The sequence below is a fragment of the Bubalus bubalis genome, chromosome 12 (genome assembly GCF_019923935.1).
Source record: "Bubalus bubalis isolate 160015118507 breed Murrah chromosome 12, NDDB_SH_1, whole genome shotgun sequence".
In the NCBI taxonomy this organism is placed as follows: Eukaryota; Metazoa; Chordata; class Mammalia; order Artiodactyla; family Bovidae; genus Bubalus; species Bubalus bubalis.
The window spans coordinates 63,004,396-63,023,445 of record NC_059168.1 but is presented as its reverse complement, the minus strand read 5'-3'; the positions used below and the strand labels follow the sequence as shown (position 1 = coordinate 63,023,445).

General features: G+C 36.4%; 1 protein-coding gene across 3 annotated transcripts in view; it reads left to right on the top strand.

Moving 5' to 3' along the window:
- The window catches only part of RAB1A (RAB1A, member RAS oncogene family), a 29,073-nt gene extending 10,747 nt beyond the window's left edge, over positions 1 to 18,326 (top strand). The window contains exons 2-6 of one of the 3 annotated variants that reach the window (XM_006053525.3): positions 5,178 to 5,250; positions 11,500 to 11,595; positions 15,631 to 15,726; positions 17,036 to 17,167; positions 17,506 to 18,326. In XM_006053525.3, coding sequence (XP_006053587.1) covers positions 5,178 to 5,250; positions 11,500 to 11,595; positions 15,631 to 15,726; positions 17,036 to 17,167; positions 17,506 to 17,703 — 595 coding nt within the window. In that variant the 3' untranslated portion in view covers positions 17,704 to 18,326. The remainder of the gene's footprint in view (positions 1 to 5,177; positions 5,251 to 11,499; positions 11,596 to 15,630; positions 15,727 to 17,035; positions 17,168 to 17,505) is intronic. The other 2 variants (XM_025261247.2, XM_006053526.3) reach the window with 2 other exon arrangements.
- Positions 18,327 to 19,050: the final 724 nt, after the last annotated feature.

The window sequence follows — 19,050 nt, the reverse complement described above, 5'->3', positions numbered from 1 at the left end:
TTTTCACTTGCTGTTGCCTTTGGCATCCCACCATCCAATTGTTAAAAGGCTGAATCTGCCCCCCTTCCATGCAGTCTTAATCTTTGTCAGTCTTAACGGTCTTACTTTCTCACTGAATTATCTCCACTTTGCAGTAATTTTCTGAAAATATACTTGTGCCTCAAAACCAAAGTTTTTATTTTACAGATTCCACCATGATTTATGATTGTTGATTTAACTCAAGAAAACACAAAATGTATCTCTCACATTTAAAAAACATCAGGAGCTAGCTTTTTTCAATGAGATTATACTTATTTCATTAATGTCCTCATAGTTTGTTTTTCTAAAATCTTTTTATTTTGAAGTAAATTTAGATTCACAGAAGAATTGTAAAAGTAGTACAGAAAATTCCTGTATGCCCTTTGTCCAACTTCCCTTAATGTTAGCATCTTATATACCATGGTACATTTATCAGAATTAAGATGTTAACATGGGTAAACTGAACTAAACTATAGACTTTTATTTCAGTTTCTCCAGTTTTTGCACTAATGTCGTTTTCTGTTCCAGAACGTAAACCAAGAGACCATGTTGTACTTAATTATTATATCATATTAGCCTCCTTCCGAAGAAGGCAATGGCACCCCACTCCAGTACTCTTGCCTGGAAAATCCCATGGACGGAGGAGCCTGGTAGGCTCCAGTCCATGGGGTTGCTAAGAGTCGGGAACGACTGAGCGACTTCACTTTGACTTTTCACTTTCATGCATTGGAGTCGGAAATGGCAACCTGCTCCAGTGTTCTTGCCTGGAGAATCCCAGGGACGGTGGAGCCTGATGGGCTGCCATCTATGGGGTCGCACAGAGTCGGACACGACTGAAGCGACTTAGCAGCAGCAGCAGCTTCCTTCAATCTGAGTTTATTAGTGTAGTTTTTCATTATCTTGGCAGTTTTGAAGAGTTTAGGTATTTTGTAGATTTCCCTCAATTTGCATTTGTCTGATGTTTTCTTTTGATTAGATGAGGTTATAGATTTGGGAAGAGATACCATAGAGGTGAGACTTCCCTGTAGCTCAAACGGTAAAGAATCTGCCTGCCATGCAGAAGGCCAGGGTTCGATTCCTGGGTTGGGAAGTTCCTCTGGAGAAGGGAATGGCAATCCTCTCCAGTAGTCTTGCCTGGAGAATTCCATGGACAGAGAAGCCTGGTGGGCTACAGTCTGTGGAGTCGCAAAAAGTCAGACACGACTGAGCGACTAACACACACACACACACACACACACACACACACACACACACACACACACACACCCCCATAGAGGTGAAGCACTCTACTCATTACATCATATCAGAAGGTCCGTGATATCAGTGTGACATTGCTGGTGATGTTCACCTTGATGCTTTGTAAAGGTGGCATCTGTCAGGTTTCTCCATTGTAAAATAACTATTTTTCCCTTTTCATACAGTGTTAGAAACCAGTCATTAAGAACCAACCCAGCCTCAGGGGAAGGGAGCTAAAGAGGCTCCATCTCCTGGAGGGAGGAGTGTGCAGAGGATTTGTGGGCCTGTGTTAAAACCACTGTGGTAATAAACATTTGAGGTGGGGGGCATATTTTGAGGTCATGCAGATACCTTAACTCTCCTTGAAGTTTTACCCACTAATTTTAGCATTCATCAGTGGCTCTTATCTGCAGCAGTGACTCTGCTAGTGATTTTCTACTTCTCTTGTTCCTTCTACATGTATTATTTGGAATCCTCGCGTAAGGAAGAGTTGTCCTTTCTCTATTTAGTTAATCTTGTACCCTTATGGACTCAGGGATATTTATTTTATTCTTTGGGTTATAATCCAGTACATGATTGTTTACTTTGTGGCTCAGATTGTTGCCTTGGCCTTTGAGGTTTGCTGTCCTTTTAACATGCCATGTCCTGTAGATTTTCTCCTCTGGCATTTTGCCCAAAATGTTACTCAAGAATGACTATTCCTTAGCTGTTACTCACAATGAGAGAGACCTGATTAAAAACACAAAATTAAAATGTTCTCTGAACTCTTGACACAGTGCTTTGTTAAAGGCACAATATTATGTTTTGGATGAGTAAGTCAGTTTACCATCACACAGACAGATACGTTAAACATCAGAGTGAGGAAAAACAGACTCCAGACTACTATGGGGAGAAGGTATGAAGTATCATTGTCATTGTAAATTAGACATGAAAAAGACTAGAGGAAGTTTTGATTGAAAACAGTGGATAGAATTCACTGAAACAATCTAGTTTAGGGGAGTGGCGATTGTAGTTGTACTGTAGTCTGTAAAGATTTCTTTACTTGTACAAAAATTTCTCAACTGATAGAATTCAGTTTTTCACGTAAGTCAAAATGGTATTGCAGATGGAAAACTTAATCCAAATTCTTGAGAATAAAAGATACATTTTGCTAAATTATTCTTGGCTCTGTACCAGAATTGATCTTGAGCTTTCTAACTTTAGATTTGCATATTTCCTATCAACATTATTACTTGTTCTGTTTTGTAAATTATAGTTACAGAAATATCTTTAAGTGATCTCAAATATGAAGTTACCCTGTATTAATACTTCCTGTATATTAATAGTTTGGAAATAAGCTACTACAGGAGTAGGTAATTTAAAACGTTCCAATGCAGGTAACTTGCTGTTGATCATAGTCTCTTGGTGTGTAAATTCAATACGGCAAGAAATTTGTTGGTTGATTTTGTTTGCCATTCTTTTCCATGTGTCTTGTCATGTTAGTGAAACTGATTGTTTGGGAGAGAACAAAACAGGCTTCTTTAGCAAGACTCATTGCAGAGCACAGTGCTTAACTCTTTATATTATTTATAATGGCTCTGGGCTTTAAATTATCAGAAACACATAAATGATGTTTCAAAATAATGCTGTTTGTGAAATTTAAAAAGAATGTGATAATTGAAAAAGCTAGTTTTAAGAAATTGACTACTAATTTCTTTGAAACCATAATGTAACTTGTAACATAGTTGGGAAGCATTCATGTTTTTCTCCAGCCTTATGGTTATTCTGGAAGAGAGAAATTGATCTTTATGGCAATTAGTGACATCACAGGCAACATGTGTAGCCCATTGCTGTCCTTTACCAGTACCACTGATTGAGGGCATGTTTAATGAGTGTTTACTGGATACCTGGCACTGTGCTCAGGAAAGTTGGTAAATGCAGTGCATTTGTTGTGTCATAATTTCTGTTAAAAACAAAGTAACTGTAGTTGTATTGGTGCTGTGATTTTTCTTGATAACTGAAATGTAAACTTGTAAGATACTCGTTGCTAATGTTCAGTGTTCATCACTCTTAAGAATTCATTTGGTCTAATTAAAGAGAAAGGTATCAATAGTACTGAAGCCAGTCAGCAAATGTACTAATAGAAGTTGTTTGGTATTAGGTATCAGTAATTTATTAAGGGTAAATTTTTATAATACCTATCTGTACTATCCCCTTTTATTTAGGCTCTCAAATGGGAAAGGGTGTTAATAAAGTTCATCCTGTGCTTCAATCAGCCCTTCTTAATCACTTATTTTAAAAGCTTATTACCTTCTGTGACCTTTATTTTGCCATTTACCAGGGCAGGATTTAAGAAATTTTTTTTTCCTTTTTGGTATAATTAGGGACAATAAGTGTACTACAGTAACTTGGTAAAGCAGAAAGCTATGTGTTTTTTGTTTGTTTTGAATATTTTTTTAATTTAGTTGGCTGCATTGGGTCTTAGTTGGCGGCCTGTAGGACCATTCCTTGTGGCCCACAGTCTCTAGTTATGGTGTGTGCACTTTGGTAGTTGTGGCACTCTGGCTTCATTGCTTTGAAGCTTGTGGGATCTTAGTTCCCCAACCAGGGATCCCCAACCATGTCCCCCCATTGCAAGGTGGATTCTTAAATACTGGACCACCAGAGAAGTCCCAGAAGGCCATGTTTTAATACTTATCACTGTATAAACCTTGGTGAAAGTGTTAGTCTCTCAGTCATGTCCCACTATTTCAATCCCATGGACTGTAGCCCACCAGGTTCCTCTGTCAGTGGAATTCTCCAGGCAAGAAGACTGGAGTGGGTTGCCATTCCCTTCTCCAGGGGATCTAACTAACCAGGGATTGAACTGAGGTCTCCTGCATTGCAGGCAGATTCTTTACTAGGAAAGCCCCCCTTGTGTTATAAATCTCGGTAAACAGTTGATTAATAATCCCAGAGATAATCACGCCTAAACATCTTGCTTACATGTAAATACACTGGTAATCTACATTTCATTTGCAAGTGATAGTTGGGTTTCATTTTAAGTGGATAGCATTTTATAAAAACTAAGTCACAGGGAAGAAATTTAAGAATCCTGTATGTCTTCTGAAAAAAAATCTATAAATTCTGGATTTTTTGTCATTTTGAAATTGCTTTAAAAGAATGTATAGAACTGGTTAGAGTTGGAAAGAATAGAATCTATGAGTGGTTCCTCTGACCATGGGCTGACTGTTGTCTTGAGATTTATGAAAGGCTCCCTTGAGAAAATTTTTGAGATAGTCTCAGTGATTGTAAATGTGCATAAACATAGCCTAGCTTTCAGTGGGTTTTTTTTTTTTTTCAGTGTTTTCTGAAGTATGCTTTAATACAAGCTTAGAATGTTGGTAAAGTTGTACGTTTACACAAACAGCCCCCTTGATTTTATTGTATCTCTAGTTTAAAATAAAAGGGGAGAATTCCAGGTGGATACTAGGGAAGGATCATAAAAGCCCTTTGTTGGAGGATTGCTATGAAATAATGATTTGAGATTTGAAGTTGAAGGAGAGATTTGTTTCACTGGCAAAAACAAATGAAACTTTAACTCCCTGTATTCTAATATTGCAGAAGAGTGGGATTTTTCTAGCGAAAGTCTGTTGGACTCTCCAAGAATGCATATCACTTATGTTTCCTTTTATTCATTGCTTGGACGTGGAAGTTCAGTGATGTTAGAGATACGGGTGGCATTGTCTATCTTATTTATACATAATTCTGTCATGTTCAGTGATTCATCAAAAGGGCCCCAAACTGCTGTTTCTTGGCGTTTGGCTTCTGTTAGGGCGTCCATGCGCTTTTCAGAAGCTGTAGTCTTCCTCAGTGAGCTATTATTCTTGGCTATATTTTTGTTGTTCTAGAACTTATAATACAATATGCTTTTTATTAATGTGATTTTCTTTTTCTCTTTGCAGTGATTATTTATTCAAGTTACTTCTGATTGGCGACTCTGGGGTTGGAAAGTCTTGCCTTCTTCTTAGGTTTGCAGTAAGTTGAAATCAAAAATGATTTTAAAGGAATTAATGCTGTGTATATTTTCTGGGTAGACAAAAGATAAAACAGTTTTATTCAGGATATTCTTCCAGAATTTTATATGCGAAGCCTCCAAATACACATTCCCAGTGATATCTAGACTCTTTAAATAGAGGAGATACTGTTGTTCCTAAAAGAAATTCAAGAAAACTGTGGTTATAAAGTCAAAGTGTCTGATACTCTCGTTGGAGGTCAAACAATGTTTCATTCCAACATAAATAATGAGTAAGGGAAAAAATGGTAGGTTTGTGTTGAAAGTGACTTGGTGGAAGACAAATCTTCAAGTAAAACTTGAGTAGAATAAAAAGAAAAAGCAGGGCCTGGTACAGACTATTTATTTTTTTGACAGTGGCATCGTTGTCATTTAAATTTACAAACTGATAAATAACTTAATAATAATTTTCAACTTAATATATAAAATGCACGGTCTTGTTCATAGTGTTTATGAATTGCCTTCAAATTTAACATGTTTTCCTTCTCGCTGTCTTGATCATTGCTTCTTAAGATGTGAACCAGTGGAGATTATCAAGACCCTCCTGGAGTCCATGAGATCAAAAACTACTTCCTAATAACACTAAATCATTAGTGTTTACTGAATAAATAATTACCTAGTAATTGTACTAAGACAAAAGATGTTTGCTTTTTTTCACTCTGTTGATCTTTGCCCTGATGGTGCAAAAGCAATGGTAGGTAAAACCGCAAGTGCCTTATGAGTCCTGTGCTGAAGTAACGCTAAGCCCCAGATTATGCTCATAGTCATGGTGTTTACCTCTGTTTGCTCACAGGGGAGGGAAAAAACACCATTATCACTTAAGTGTGTCTTTGATGAAACAGTAAAAATGATTAATTTTTTTCATACTTTTAAAAATTGAGGTGTAGTTGATGTTCTGTTATATAGCTGTTAGATGGACAATATAGTGATTCACAATTTTTAAAGGTTATATTCCACTTATTATTATAGGATGTTGGCTATATTCCCTGTGTTGTACAACATGTCCTTGTAACTTTCTGTATTATATATAGTAGTTTGTACCTTTTAATCCCTAACCCCTATTGTGCTCCTCCTCCTACCCCTCTCCCTGCCAACAACCACTAGTTTGTTCTCCAATCTGTGAGTCTGTTTCTTTTTTGTTATAGTCATTAGCTTGTGTTTTTGTTTTTTTTAGAATCCACATATAAGTGATACCATACAGTATTTGTCTTTGTTGCTCTTAGTTATCATAATACTCTCAAGTCCATCCATGTTGTTGCAAATGGCAAATTTTCATTTTTTTATGCCTGACTAGTATTCCATGGTATGTATATATGTATGTATACATCTCCTTTATCCATTCATCTGTTGATGGACACTTAGGTTGCTTCTAAAAATGATTAATTTTTAAAGATTTTGATCCTTGTTGAGTGTTTCCTTTTTAAATATTCTGTGTGAAAAAATGAGTACACATAAAACAGTTTTACTGAAGACTGGAATGTGTTGGTTGTCTTAAGGGAGAGAAAAGCGTTTGTATAGTTGTTTCCATTATGAGCTAAACTAGCTGATTTTTTCATTGAACTTTTTTTTTTTTAACTTGAAAGAACAACTAACAGGCTATATTTATCTAGAACTGAGTATTGGGTATACATTTTATCAGATGAACAGACATTGTCACCTCAAGGAAAATATGTGATAGCATTTGTTGCCTATAATGACTTCAAGCTTTTCAAGGGAAAATTAGAATTTTAAAAAATTTAAAATCCACCATTGCAAGCTTGACAGCATCTCAAATACTTAGTATTACTTTTCTGATGTGATATTAATGAGTCTCATATATATTCATTATATATAATAATTTGAAAATGAGACCATGTTAAGTACCAGAATAAAACCTAGGTGGCTCTTTAATCATATATGAAAGTATTTTCTAACAGGAAAAAAATCAGGAAAGAAAGGACTGTTAAATGTGATTGCATTAAAATTAATGTTGACACATAATATTAGAAAACAAAAGGTCCTAGCAAAACGTATTTGGAGGAAGAGGTGATAGTCTCAATATATAAAGCACATTTATACACTAATAAGGAAAGGATATTTGTCCTAATGGAAATAAGAATGAATGCATGAGTGGGCAGTTTACAAAAGGAGAAATACAAATTGCCAGTAAATATAAAAAAGTGTTCAGTTTTATTTGTAATTAAAGGACTTAAAAAAATTTTTTTTTGTTCAGTTGCTTAGCCGTGTCCAACTCTTTGTGACACCATGGACTGTAGCCCACCAGGCTCCTCTGTCCGTGGAATTCTCCAGTCCAGAATACTGGAGTGGGTTGCCATTCCCTTCTCCAGGGAATCTGACCAGGGATCGAGCCCAGGTCTCCTGCATTACAGGCTGATTCTTTACTGTCAAAATTAGATAATACTTAGTATTTATTAAAGTGACAAGTATTAAAATTAATTACTAGTATTAAATCAGTAATCTGGGTAGGTGGGAAGAAGCTGGCATTTCTTGAGGAAAATGGCTGTAGCCTGAGGCATTTGTGCTTCAAAGAAAATCCTTTCCGGATTCCTACTGACCTAAGTCACAGGTTTTCAGTATTACCTACACAGAATCAGCCAGGAAGCATTTTAAAAATACTGATTCTCAGATCCCTAAAATAGATTCAAGCTGTAAAAAGTATGATTAAGAAATGTATAATAAGCTTTGAGAGCACAGAGGGAAGAATCTCTTTAGCTACTGGCCGAGGAATGGGGGAATGTTTGGACAATCACTGTTGCCTGAGCTCACATTTGAAAAATGGATAAAAATTGCCAACTTGCCCACAGGCTGGGGAGTTAGGGGGGTGGGGTAAAGCTTGGGAGTGGGGAGAAAGAGATACTGAGAATCTGGACAGTTGAAATGGCAAGTGCAGTGGCTCAGAGGCATGCAAGTAAGGGTCATTTAGGGGTATATTGGAGAAGGCAATGGCACCCCACTCCAGTGCTCTCGCCTGGAAAACCCCGTGGACGGAGGAGCCTGGTAGGCTGCAGTCCACGGGGTCTCAAAGAGTCGGACACAACTAAGCGACTTCCCTTTCATTTTTCACTTTCATGCATTGAAGAAGGAAATGGCAGCCCACTCCAGTGTTCTTGCCTGGAGAATCCCAGTGACGGGGGAGCCTGGTGGGCTGCTATCGATGGGGTCGCACAGAGTCGGACACGACTGAAGCGACTTAGCAGCAGCTGCAGCAGGGGTATATAAGAATTCTATTAATAACAGCATTTATAAGTTTTTCTAACAAAGCACCTGGCATGTTCTAGTGCTGAATGCTGTTCTCTATCCATTTTCTATAGTATGTGATACTTACTTGACACTTTAAATTTAAAAAATGAATGTCAAATAATGATTTGTATTTATATTTGTAAAATGAGTATTTTGTCAAATTGCATTCAGTGCTTCAAAAATATCCTTTTACCCAGTGATTCTGTTTATGCCGAAATGTGAATATATGTGGAGGATAAGTCAACACAGCTATCTCTAGCTACTTGGAACTCTGATCACATTTTACAGTTGTCTTTAGCCATCTTTGTCTCAGTGTCATGTACACATCTGATTCAGCATTATCAAGACTTGGCCCACACTCACTTCATGTAGTCCTTTTTCTCCTTCTTTTTGTTGGAGTGCTACAAATAAAAATCCCAAATGTGTCATTCCCCTTGCATTCTGTATTTAATATAGGGTTTCCCTGATCTCAGATGGTAAAGAATCTGCCTGCAGTGCAGGGGATCTGGGTTCGATCCCTAGGTTGGGATGATCCCCTGAAGAAGGAAATGTCAACCCACTCCAGTATTCTTGCCTGGAGAATCCCATGGACAGAGGAGTCTGGCAGGCTACAGTCCTTAGCATTGCAGAGTCAGACACAACTGAGTAACTAACACTCATACACTATCATAAAAAACATTTGTTGACTTACAAAATAAATTTTCCTGGTTATCTTAAGAAGTGTGGTGTTAGTTTGAATCACAGTTCAAAACATGGTTCACACAGACTTATCGACATAGGGAACAGACTTGTGGTTGCCAGTAGAGGGAGGGGAGGATGGAGAGGGATGGGAGTGGGAGTTTGGGGTTAGCAAATGCAAACTTTTATATATAGAATGGAAAAACAAGGTCCTACTGTATAGCACAGGGAACTGTATTGAGTTTCCTGTGATAAACCGTAATGGAAAAGAATATGAAAAAAAGGTCTATGTATATATAACTGAATTACTTTTCTCTATAGCAGAAATCAACAACATTGTAAAGCAACCATATTTCAATTTTTTAAAAAAACCCATGGTTCATACTTTGATTTCGTTCCTTTGCTGTTTAGTCTTTTAGAATTTTTCCAACTTCCCACCTCCTCCTTTTTTATTTATGTATTTTTCATGTCACTTTCTTTTTGCAGAAACTGGGGCAGTTGTCCTATAAATTGTCCAACATTTTAGGTGTGTCAGTTTGCTTCTCTGTGGTGTCTTTAAACTTGTCGCTCCTGTTTCTGTAATTGGAAGTAAGCCCCAGAGCAGTGCTTTATCTATCATTATGGTAGTTACTAGTCCCTTGTGATTATTTAAATTTAAATAAAATTGAATGGAATAAAAAATTCAGTTCCTTGTTCTCACTAGCCACATGGAGCTACTGGCTACTGTATTGACAGTCACAGCCTATAGAACCTTTCTGTCATCAAAGAAAGTTCTTTTTAACAGTGCTACTCTTAATAGATTTAGGCTTGATTGAGCCTAAATCCATCTTTGTTAGCAGAATACTTCCTGGGTGGTGCTTTAAGCCTGATGATTGTGCAGTGGGGTTACGTGGTGAAAGTGTGATCTTTCCATTTACATATATTTTCACTTAAATAAAAAAACTGAATTTTGTTTTCATTATGAGTAAAATAATTGTAATAGGTACTTGAGGGAAAAAACAGGTGTCATTTTAAAAGTTTAGCCTTTGTGTTAAATATTGTTCACACAAAAACTTACACACAAATGTCCATAGCAGCACTATTGATAATAGCTAAAATGTAGAAACCACCCAAATGTCCATGAACTGATAAACAAAATGTAGGATATCCATACAGTGTACTATTTGTCAGCCATAAGGAAACAAAATGTAGGATATCCATACAGTGTACTATTTTTCAGCCATAAGGAATGAAGTACTGATTCATGCTGTAACATGGCTGGGGCTTCCCTGGTGGCTCAGTGGTAAAGAATCTGCCTGCCAGTGCAGGAGAGACAGGTTCGATCCCTGGTCCAGGAAGATCCCACATGCTGTGGAGCAACGAAGCCCGTGCGCCACAAGTACTGAGCCTGTGCTCCGCAACAAGAGAAGCCTCTGCAAAGAGAATACCCCCATGCACTTCAACTAGAGAATAGCCTCCACTCACCACAACTAGAGAAAAACCAGACCCAGCACAGCCAAAAATAAAATAAATAAATTGTGTGTCTATATATATATATAAAAAGAAAGGCTGAACCTTGAAAAGTTTATGCTGAGTGAAAGAAGCCAAACACAAAAGGTCACATTGTATGATTCCATTCATGTGAGGTGACCAAAACAGACAAATCTTTGGAAACATAAAGTAGATTAGTAGTTTCCAGAGTCTAGGGGGAGAGGAAGAAATCTGACTGCTGCTGGGTATAGGGTTTTCTTTTGGAGTGAAGAAAATGTTTTGGAATTAAAATAGTTGTAATGGTTGCACAGCCTTCTGAATATACTAAAAACCACTGAGTTGTATATTTCGAAGGGGTGAATTTTATGTATATGAATTATCTCAATTTTAAAAGTCATAACTAAGAAATAAAATTGACTTCTAAAAGAATTTCAGGAGAGGGACATGATCATAGGTTTGTGTTGAATAAACTGAATAAACTGAATAACCAGTGGGTGTGAAGGAACAAGAATTCTGCTGATTAGCAGATTAGAAAAATCATTCGTAATCATCAATACAAAACCTTCTCTGTATGATACATATAAAGAATTTGCCCAGATATGATTGGAAAACTAAAGAATAGCTATTGGAAAAAAAAAAATCTTAAACCATTTTTAAATAGCACTTTGTCTTCAGAATGTGAACTGAGTGCAGGAACAGGATGGAATGGCTGTTCTCAGATTGTTATGTCTTAAAAATTTTATCAGCTTTCTAGATAAAAGTTAACATATTTCTTATTTACTCTATTGAACATTTATTTTAATTGTTAACTTTTTTCCCTTTAGGATGATACATATACAGAAAGCTACATCAGCACAATTGGTGTGGATTTCAAAATAAGAACTATAGAGTTAGATGGGAAAACAATCAAACTTCAAATAGTAAGTAATTTTTGGACTAGAAATTTTTTGGAAATTATTTTGGTAAATTTAGAATGTATTTGTTATTCACAATATGTTAAAATGAAAGTATCTTAGGAATCATTCATCTGTGACAGAATGGTAGAGTAAGAATAGTTTAGATTGAAAGTGATTTAAGATTACCTCCTTCGTTGAATTTTCTGTTCATAGAGTTGAGAAATACATGTTTTAAGTCAAACCTGGTCTTAGTTCTTTTTCTTGCGCTTTTATCAGTGAGGTCTAAGGGGTCTTAAGTTGATGTTTGTTTACTTCGTCTTACAGAAGAAATATATTGAGCAGTTTTCATGTCTTTTATTGTGCTGAATACTCTGGATCCAGGAAAAACCTAGGAGAGGTTCTTCATATTTGTTTTAGTTGAGTATTTATTAGACAGTATGTTCCAACTCTGTAGAAATGTAGAATTTTATTGGAAGGGAATTTAGCTTTTCTTACATATTTTACAGCTCAGAAAATGGATGCTGAGAGATTTAATGACTTGCCTACCATTACTAGCAGAACCACGTGACCCATAGCTCTCTGTTTTCAGTATATTGTGTTCCTGTGCCATTCTCAGTCTCTTACCCATCCTTAAAACCCCAACCCTGAATTAAAAATAGGGGGTTGTAGTAGAAACTTTATTAATATAGGTCTGGGTACCAGGATGGACATACCTTTGGTCTTTAAAAAAAAAATCTCGGGTATCTTTTAGAATTGGCTCTTAGTATGAGGTAACATAGAAAACAAGTGACTGCTCTTTTTTATGGAATTGATAACGCCCTGAACTGGAAGGAGTTCTGAATTTGGAGTCAGAAACTTGAATTTGTTGTGTTCATTCTGCTGATTATTAGTTGGAGAGTCACGGGTTTAACTTTAGCCTTTTTCCTGAGACTCAGTTTCTTACCTCTAAAATGAGTGTGATGATATTTGACTTACTAATAGGTAGTTGTGAAAACCAAATCTATAGTTCTGTATATGTATATATGTTAATCTGTGTAAAAACCCTTTGCAGTTGCCTAATCAAAATTAACTTCTGTTGGTAGCCTGCCATTTAGATTGATCTTATCACAACCTGTCATTCCTTTCTGGAAGCATGTTTTCAGAACCGTTTACAATCTGGGTTACTCCTGCATAAGTGCCACTTACTAAAATATGATTCCTAAAATCAAATACAAGATAGTATGTAGCCAGTGTGGACTACATGGGGTAAATTCTCTATTGATTTGGTCTCTGAATTTCTTTTTTTTCCTCTCAGACTTTAGGGACTCTTGCCATTTTCTCATCATTGGCCCGTACAAGGACATAGAAAGAAAGCCTGAGTTTACTACATTTGCTATCTCAGTAACTATTTTACCTACTAGTTTGGGTCTTAAGGTTTTGGTTTGTTTTTTAATTCTTATATTTTGTGACTAGGGCATTAAAAATCTAAATGCAAGATTTTACTTGTAACCCTGCTACATTTCACCTTGCCTGGCTTGAATTACCCTTTCATGTTTTCCAGGTCTTTAAAAAAAATGATTGGGTTTATCTATATTTTAATTATTTTTTCTGCTTTTCCTGTTCAAGTGTGCCATCAGGGTCTTTATCACAGTTGGTGATTACAAAACATTCAGCACTGCAGGGCATGTATGGAGTCCAGTCCCATGAAAGGCCTCTTTCTGTGACTGTTGATTCATTCACAAAACTTTATGGAAATGTTCACATTACACAGGCATTCAGATACAATCAAGGTTTCAGGGAGGGATGAAACATAGCCCCATAGGAGATCCCATTTCAGTGGGAGAGACACAGCAGGGAAAATCAGTTTACCTTGTGATTATGAGGGGTAATGAGGATTATGTACATAAAGGGTGATCAGTTACAGAGGGAAGGTACTGTTAGGATGTAGTCAGGAGAGTTTTCAGAGTGGCAAGAAGATAGCAGAAATTTTACTCTTTGGATGCCATTGTATTCAGAAATAGTTTCTTCCTGTTCTTGTCCTATCCTTGTGAAAGGGGTTAGTGGTGGTGAAGAGAGGGGAACTAACATTTTATTGAATAGCTACTATAATGAGGTATTGTGCTAGGCATTTTATAAATATTCTTTCATTTAAACTTAGCAGTTTTATAAAGTAGTGATATCTGGAATTGATGGATGAAGAAACTGTCATAATCAGGAACCTAAATTTAATGTTTTGAAGTCAAATTGACTTTACTCCAGAGATCCTGCTTCTCCAAGGGTATCCTGAAAGACTGGAGGCTCCTTACTGATGATGGTTTTCTGACTCTAATAGGCTAGTCCTTTGGATGAAAAAGGTAGCTTTTGCTTGTTTTAGATGAACAATTGTTAACATATTACTTTATTACTTCATTATTATTTTTCCCCCTTGGAGTATGTTAAAGTGGTTATTGACATGATATTTTACTGCAAAAATACTAATTATGCATCTGTTTTACTGTGTAACCACCGTTACCACTTCTAATAAAACTGACACTAATGCCTTTAAAAAAGTTTTTTTAAACTTTTTGTTTTGGGGTATAGCCAATTAACAATGTTGTGGTAGTTTCAAGTGGACAGCAAAAGGAGTCAGCCATACATACATATATATCCATTCTCGCCCAGACTCCCCTCCCGTCCAGGCTGCTGCATACACTGAGCAGAGTTCCATGTGCTGTACAGTAGGTCCTTATTGGTTATCCATTTTAAATACAGCAGTGATACTAATGCCTTAATGTTATCTAATATTCAGTCTGTATTTAAATTTCCCCAAAATTGCAGCTTATTTTTAACAGCTTTGTTGGCTGGGTCTTAGAAAAGGAAGTGATTTCACTCAGTGCTCCTGAATTTTTTTATTTTTGCCATTTAGGACACTAGTGGGGAGCAATGTCAAGTTCACATATATATTCCAGAACTTTACAGCTTCTTCCCATGAAAGGCTGTTTCATCATAATCTCCACTTGTATTAGGCTACAAGTCTATTTTTTGTTTTTTTAATTGTTAACCATTAAGTAACCGTTCAGTTATTTCCCCATCAATCAAATATTAGTTTTAGTGGGGTGTGTGCTAAGTTGCTTCTGTCTGACTCTGTGTGACCCTATGGACTAGAACCTGCCAGGCTTCTTTGTCCATGGGATTCTCAGGCAAGAATACTGGAGTGGGTTGAGATTTCCTCCTCCAGGGGACAGGACTGGGGGATCTAACCTGCGTCTCTTATATCCCTTTGCCACTGCTGGGAAGCCCGTTAGTGGGGTAGGTAGCTTTTCTAAAAAAAACCAATTTTTTTAAAAAAAGGGAAGGGTCATTATTTACGAGCAATTGAAACAAAATTCTCATTGCCCTTGTTAAAATCATGGTTTTTAAAAGGAGTTTACCTGATATTTTTTAATAGTTTTAACTGCAAACTTTAATGTGGCAGTGTATTTGTTTCCAGTGTTGGAGCCTAAATGGTTGAAGTTTGGTAAATTGCTCTTAAAATGAATTTTATAAAAGCATTTAGAATCATCTTCCTCACATTGTTTTCCCTAGGATTAAAAGAATTGTTCCTTAGATGGCTAAAGTGCTGTCTTGACTGGTAGTTATCTCAATTATTAGGTCCTTTCAGTGTTTTCCATGATGATAAAATGTGCTAGCAAGAGATTTTGTCTTATGTTTGATGAGAGTTGTAATGTGTTAACAGGGGCACTAGACCAGTAGATTTGCTAATATCAAGTCTGCCCATCTTTGCATTCATAGTGTAAGCTTGGAACAATGCTAAAGACTATTGAGTATATGAAAAGTATGACATAGTTGCTGATTGGCTTATAATTACAATATTCGTAGCATTAACTGCAAGCTAAATTAGACACTGCCTTCTTTTTTGAACCTTCAGATATTTGGCAGTTTCTTTGTGATTTAGTAGTGTGAGCACAGAGAGCTAATGTTCCCATAGCAAATCCTGGTTATCCACAACTCTGTAAACTAAACTGTTCTCCCTCCTTGCCGCCTTTTCTCCAACTCTTGTTTTAATGGAATTGTTTGGATTTCTTGATTGTTTTATGATAGTGGGACACAGCGGGCCAAGAAAGATTTCGAACAATCACCTCCAGTTATTACAGAGGAGCCCATGGCATCATAGTTGTGTATGATGTGACAGATCAGGTAAGTTCCAGGAGAAAATTGTGTTACACTAACAATGTAAGTTATTATTTGATTAAATATCACACTATTTTTACTTTGCATACAAGTGATGAGTATTATTTATATAGCAGACTTTGTCCACCCCAGATGAAGTGAATGATACAAAAACATTTATCTTAAACCAGTTATCTTTTAAGAACAGGTACAGTGTTATTTTTTCTCCCCTACATCCCCTAATAAAACTGGTCAACCAAAAATTTCCTATTTTAGTAAACAGAAAATTTAGTAATTGGATTTACATTTGCTTTCAAGGGACCCAAATTATATTTATTATCAGTTAAATCATTTTGTCAAGGGTTTGTAGGGAACTGGGATTGTTTGACTCATATTGTGTCCTTGGTGATAGGTGTTAACAGAAATTTGCCTGGTAGTTAGACCTGTTGGACTTGCCAAAGTAAGATTAGGGGTCTCTGCCTGTGGAGTGTGTGGTTCAGAAATAGGGATGAGCTTTGAGGAACATTTTAAGAGGACAGTGAAAATCTAAAGATAAGCTTGTTGAAAGAAGGTAGGGGGATGTGAAGAATAGTGTAAGAATGTGGTTCAGAGGCAGTAATTGTTCTTTTGATCAGAAAGTTAGAAAATTTCAGGGTCCTTTTGCCTGCCAAGGAGTGAAAGATGAACTTTGAAAATTACAATGTATAATTCTTATAGCAAATGTTCAATCTCCAGTCAAATATGAAATCAGAGCTAATTAGGAGATAACTAGAATTATAGACTTTAGATTCAGCACCATTAGGAGTACTGGGTGATAAAACATGAAGAAATCATTGCTAGTTAGTAAATCTCAAGTCATTTCCTTGTAATATTTAAAATGGAAATTTTCCTCCCTTAAAAATGACTGTGGAAAACAAGTATCTTTACATTGGACCCATTTATTTAATAACATTTGACATCTCTAGTAGTTAACAGTTAGGCTACCTTATTCATAAGCCAGAATTTTGACACATTTCAAAAACTACGTTTTGTGGTGCATATAAATAGCATATTCCAAAACAATGGGATTTGCCTGAGCTATAGTTTGAGCTGTATTTCCTTCTCAAATAAGGCATTGTCATCCTCAAGCTTTCAAATTCTGTATTCTTATTCATATAAGAATATATGTATCGAAATGTCAGTTCACGTCTTTCCCAGCATTAAGAGTTCTTTTTTAATAGCTATTATCGTCTCACTAGTTCTTCTTAGGTCAGGAGAGACACTTCTGTTTATCACTTGCTTCATTAGAATAGTTATGTTCAGAACTATATTATCACTCTTTAAATTGTCTTTTTAGGAGTCCTTCAATAATGTTAAACAGTGGCTGCAGGAAATAGATCGTTATGCCAGTGAAAATGTCAACAAGTTGTTGGTAGGGAACAAATGTGATCTGACCACAAAGAAAGTAGTAGACTACACAACAGCAAAGGTATGTTTAAAGTTTGACTTTCAGACTGAATTGGAAGGTGCTGAATTTGAATTATATATGGGTATGGAGTCACACAATGGCTGCAGCCACCTTAGCTTTTATTGTTAGTTTCCCAACCAAGGGTTGAACCCGTGCCCCCACATATTGGAAGCACCGAGTCTTCACTGGACTGCCAGGGAAGTCCCCACCTTAACTTTTAAAATACATGCACTAGAAACTTTTGACAATGATAATTTGTGCAGTCTTATCTGAGTTCAGTAAACTTAGTCATTCATCATTCCTTATTTCAGTTGGTGAAAAAGATTTTTCAATTAATTTTGCCTTACATATTCTCTTAGGAATTTGCTGATTCCCTTGGAATTCCATTTTTGGAAACCAGTGCTAAGAATGCAACGAATGTAGAACAGTCTTTCATGACGATGGCAGCTGAGATTAAAAAGCGAATGGGTCCTGGAGCAACAGCTGGTGGTGCCGAGAAGTCCAATGTTAAAATTCAGAGCACTCCGGTCAAGCAGTCAGGTGGAGGTTGCTGCTAAAATTTGCCTCCGTCCTTTTCTCACAGCAATGAATTTGCAATCTGAACCCAAGTGAAAAAAACAAAATTGCCTGAATTGTACTGTATGTAGCTGCACTACAACAGATTCTTACCGTCTCCACAAAGGTCAGAGATTGTAAATGGTCAATACTGACTTTTTTTTTATTCCCTTGACTCAAGACAGCTAACTTCATTTTCAGAACTGTTTTAAACCTTTGTGTGCTGGTTTATAAAATAATGTGTGTAATCCTTGTTGCTTTCCTGATACCAGACTGTTTCCCGTGGTTGGTTAGAATATATTTTGTTTTGATGTTTATATTGGCATGTTTAGATGTCAGGTTTAGTCTTCTGAAGATGAAGTTCAGCCATTTTGTATCAAACAGCACAACCAGTGTCTGTCACTTTCCATGCATAAAGTTTAGTGAGATGTTATATGTAAGATCTGATTTGCTAGTTCTTCCTTGTAGAGTTATAAACGGAAAGATTACACTATCTGATTAATAGTTTCTTCATACTCGGCATATAATTTGTGGCTGCAGAATATTGTAATTTGTTGCACACTATGTAACAAAACAACTGAAGATATGTTTAATAAATATTGTACTTATTGGAAGTAATATCAAACTGTATGGTGATAAGTATTGTTTTAATTCTTATGGCTAAAGGGAAATAGAGCCTTGCATTATACTCAAAACAGCCATTTGTGTGTGCAACCAGGGCATTGTAGACAACTATCTTAGAGCAGCATCCAATATGCTTTCCAGATAATATACCCAGTAAATGACCTAGGGAGGCTTATGTGCTGCACAGGGATTTAACCAAGCTTAGTGGTTCAGGGAGATTAAATTTTATGAAAATAAGTTTTAGAATGTATGCTACCTAGCCTATTATTTCTGATCCTTCTCTAGAACCATTTGAAATGGCTTCACTGATCAACATTTGATTCTTCTGTGGTAGAGGTGGAAAACACCACCTTTCCTTAATTGGCAGACTAACACGTGTGCTAATATTGTTTCTTCCATGTTTGGAGTCAGATGTCAGCTGTTTTATCCTCCACAATTGTATACCTTAGGTTGGAGGCAAGTTAAAGCATTGAAGTAGGAAACAGGAAATTTACTACTTGCCCTAATTTTAGAAAATATGTCCCTTAAAATTAGCTGAAAACCTGAATGCTGGGTGGGAGTAATAAATACATGAGAGAAATATTTATTTCAGTTGAATTTTGCACATGTGAAAATTTTGTTAACTAGGACCTTAAAGATCCTAGGGTTTGTTTTTATTGTGGGGGAACAAAAATCTTTTGCTAACTCTGGCATTTTAAGGTGATAGAAGTCAAAGATTGTTTCCT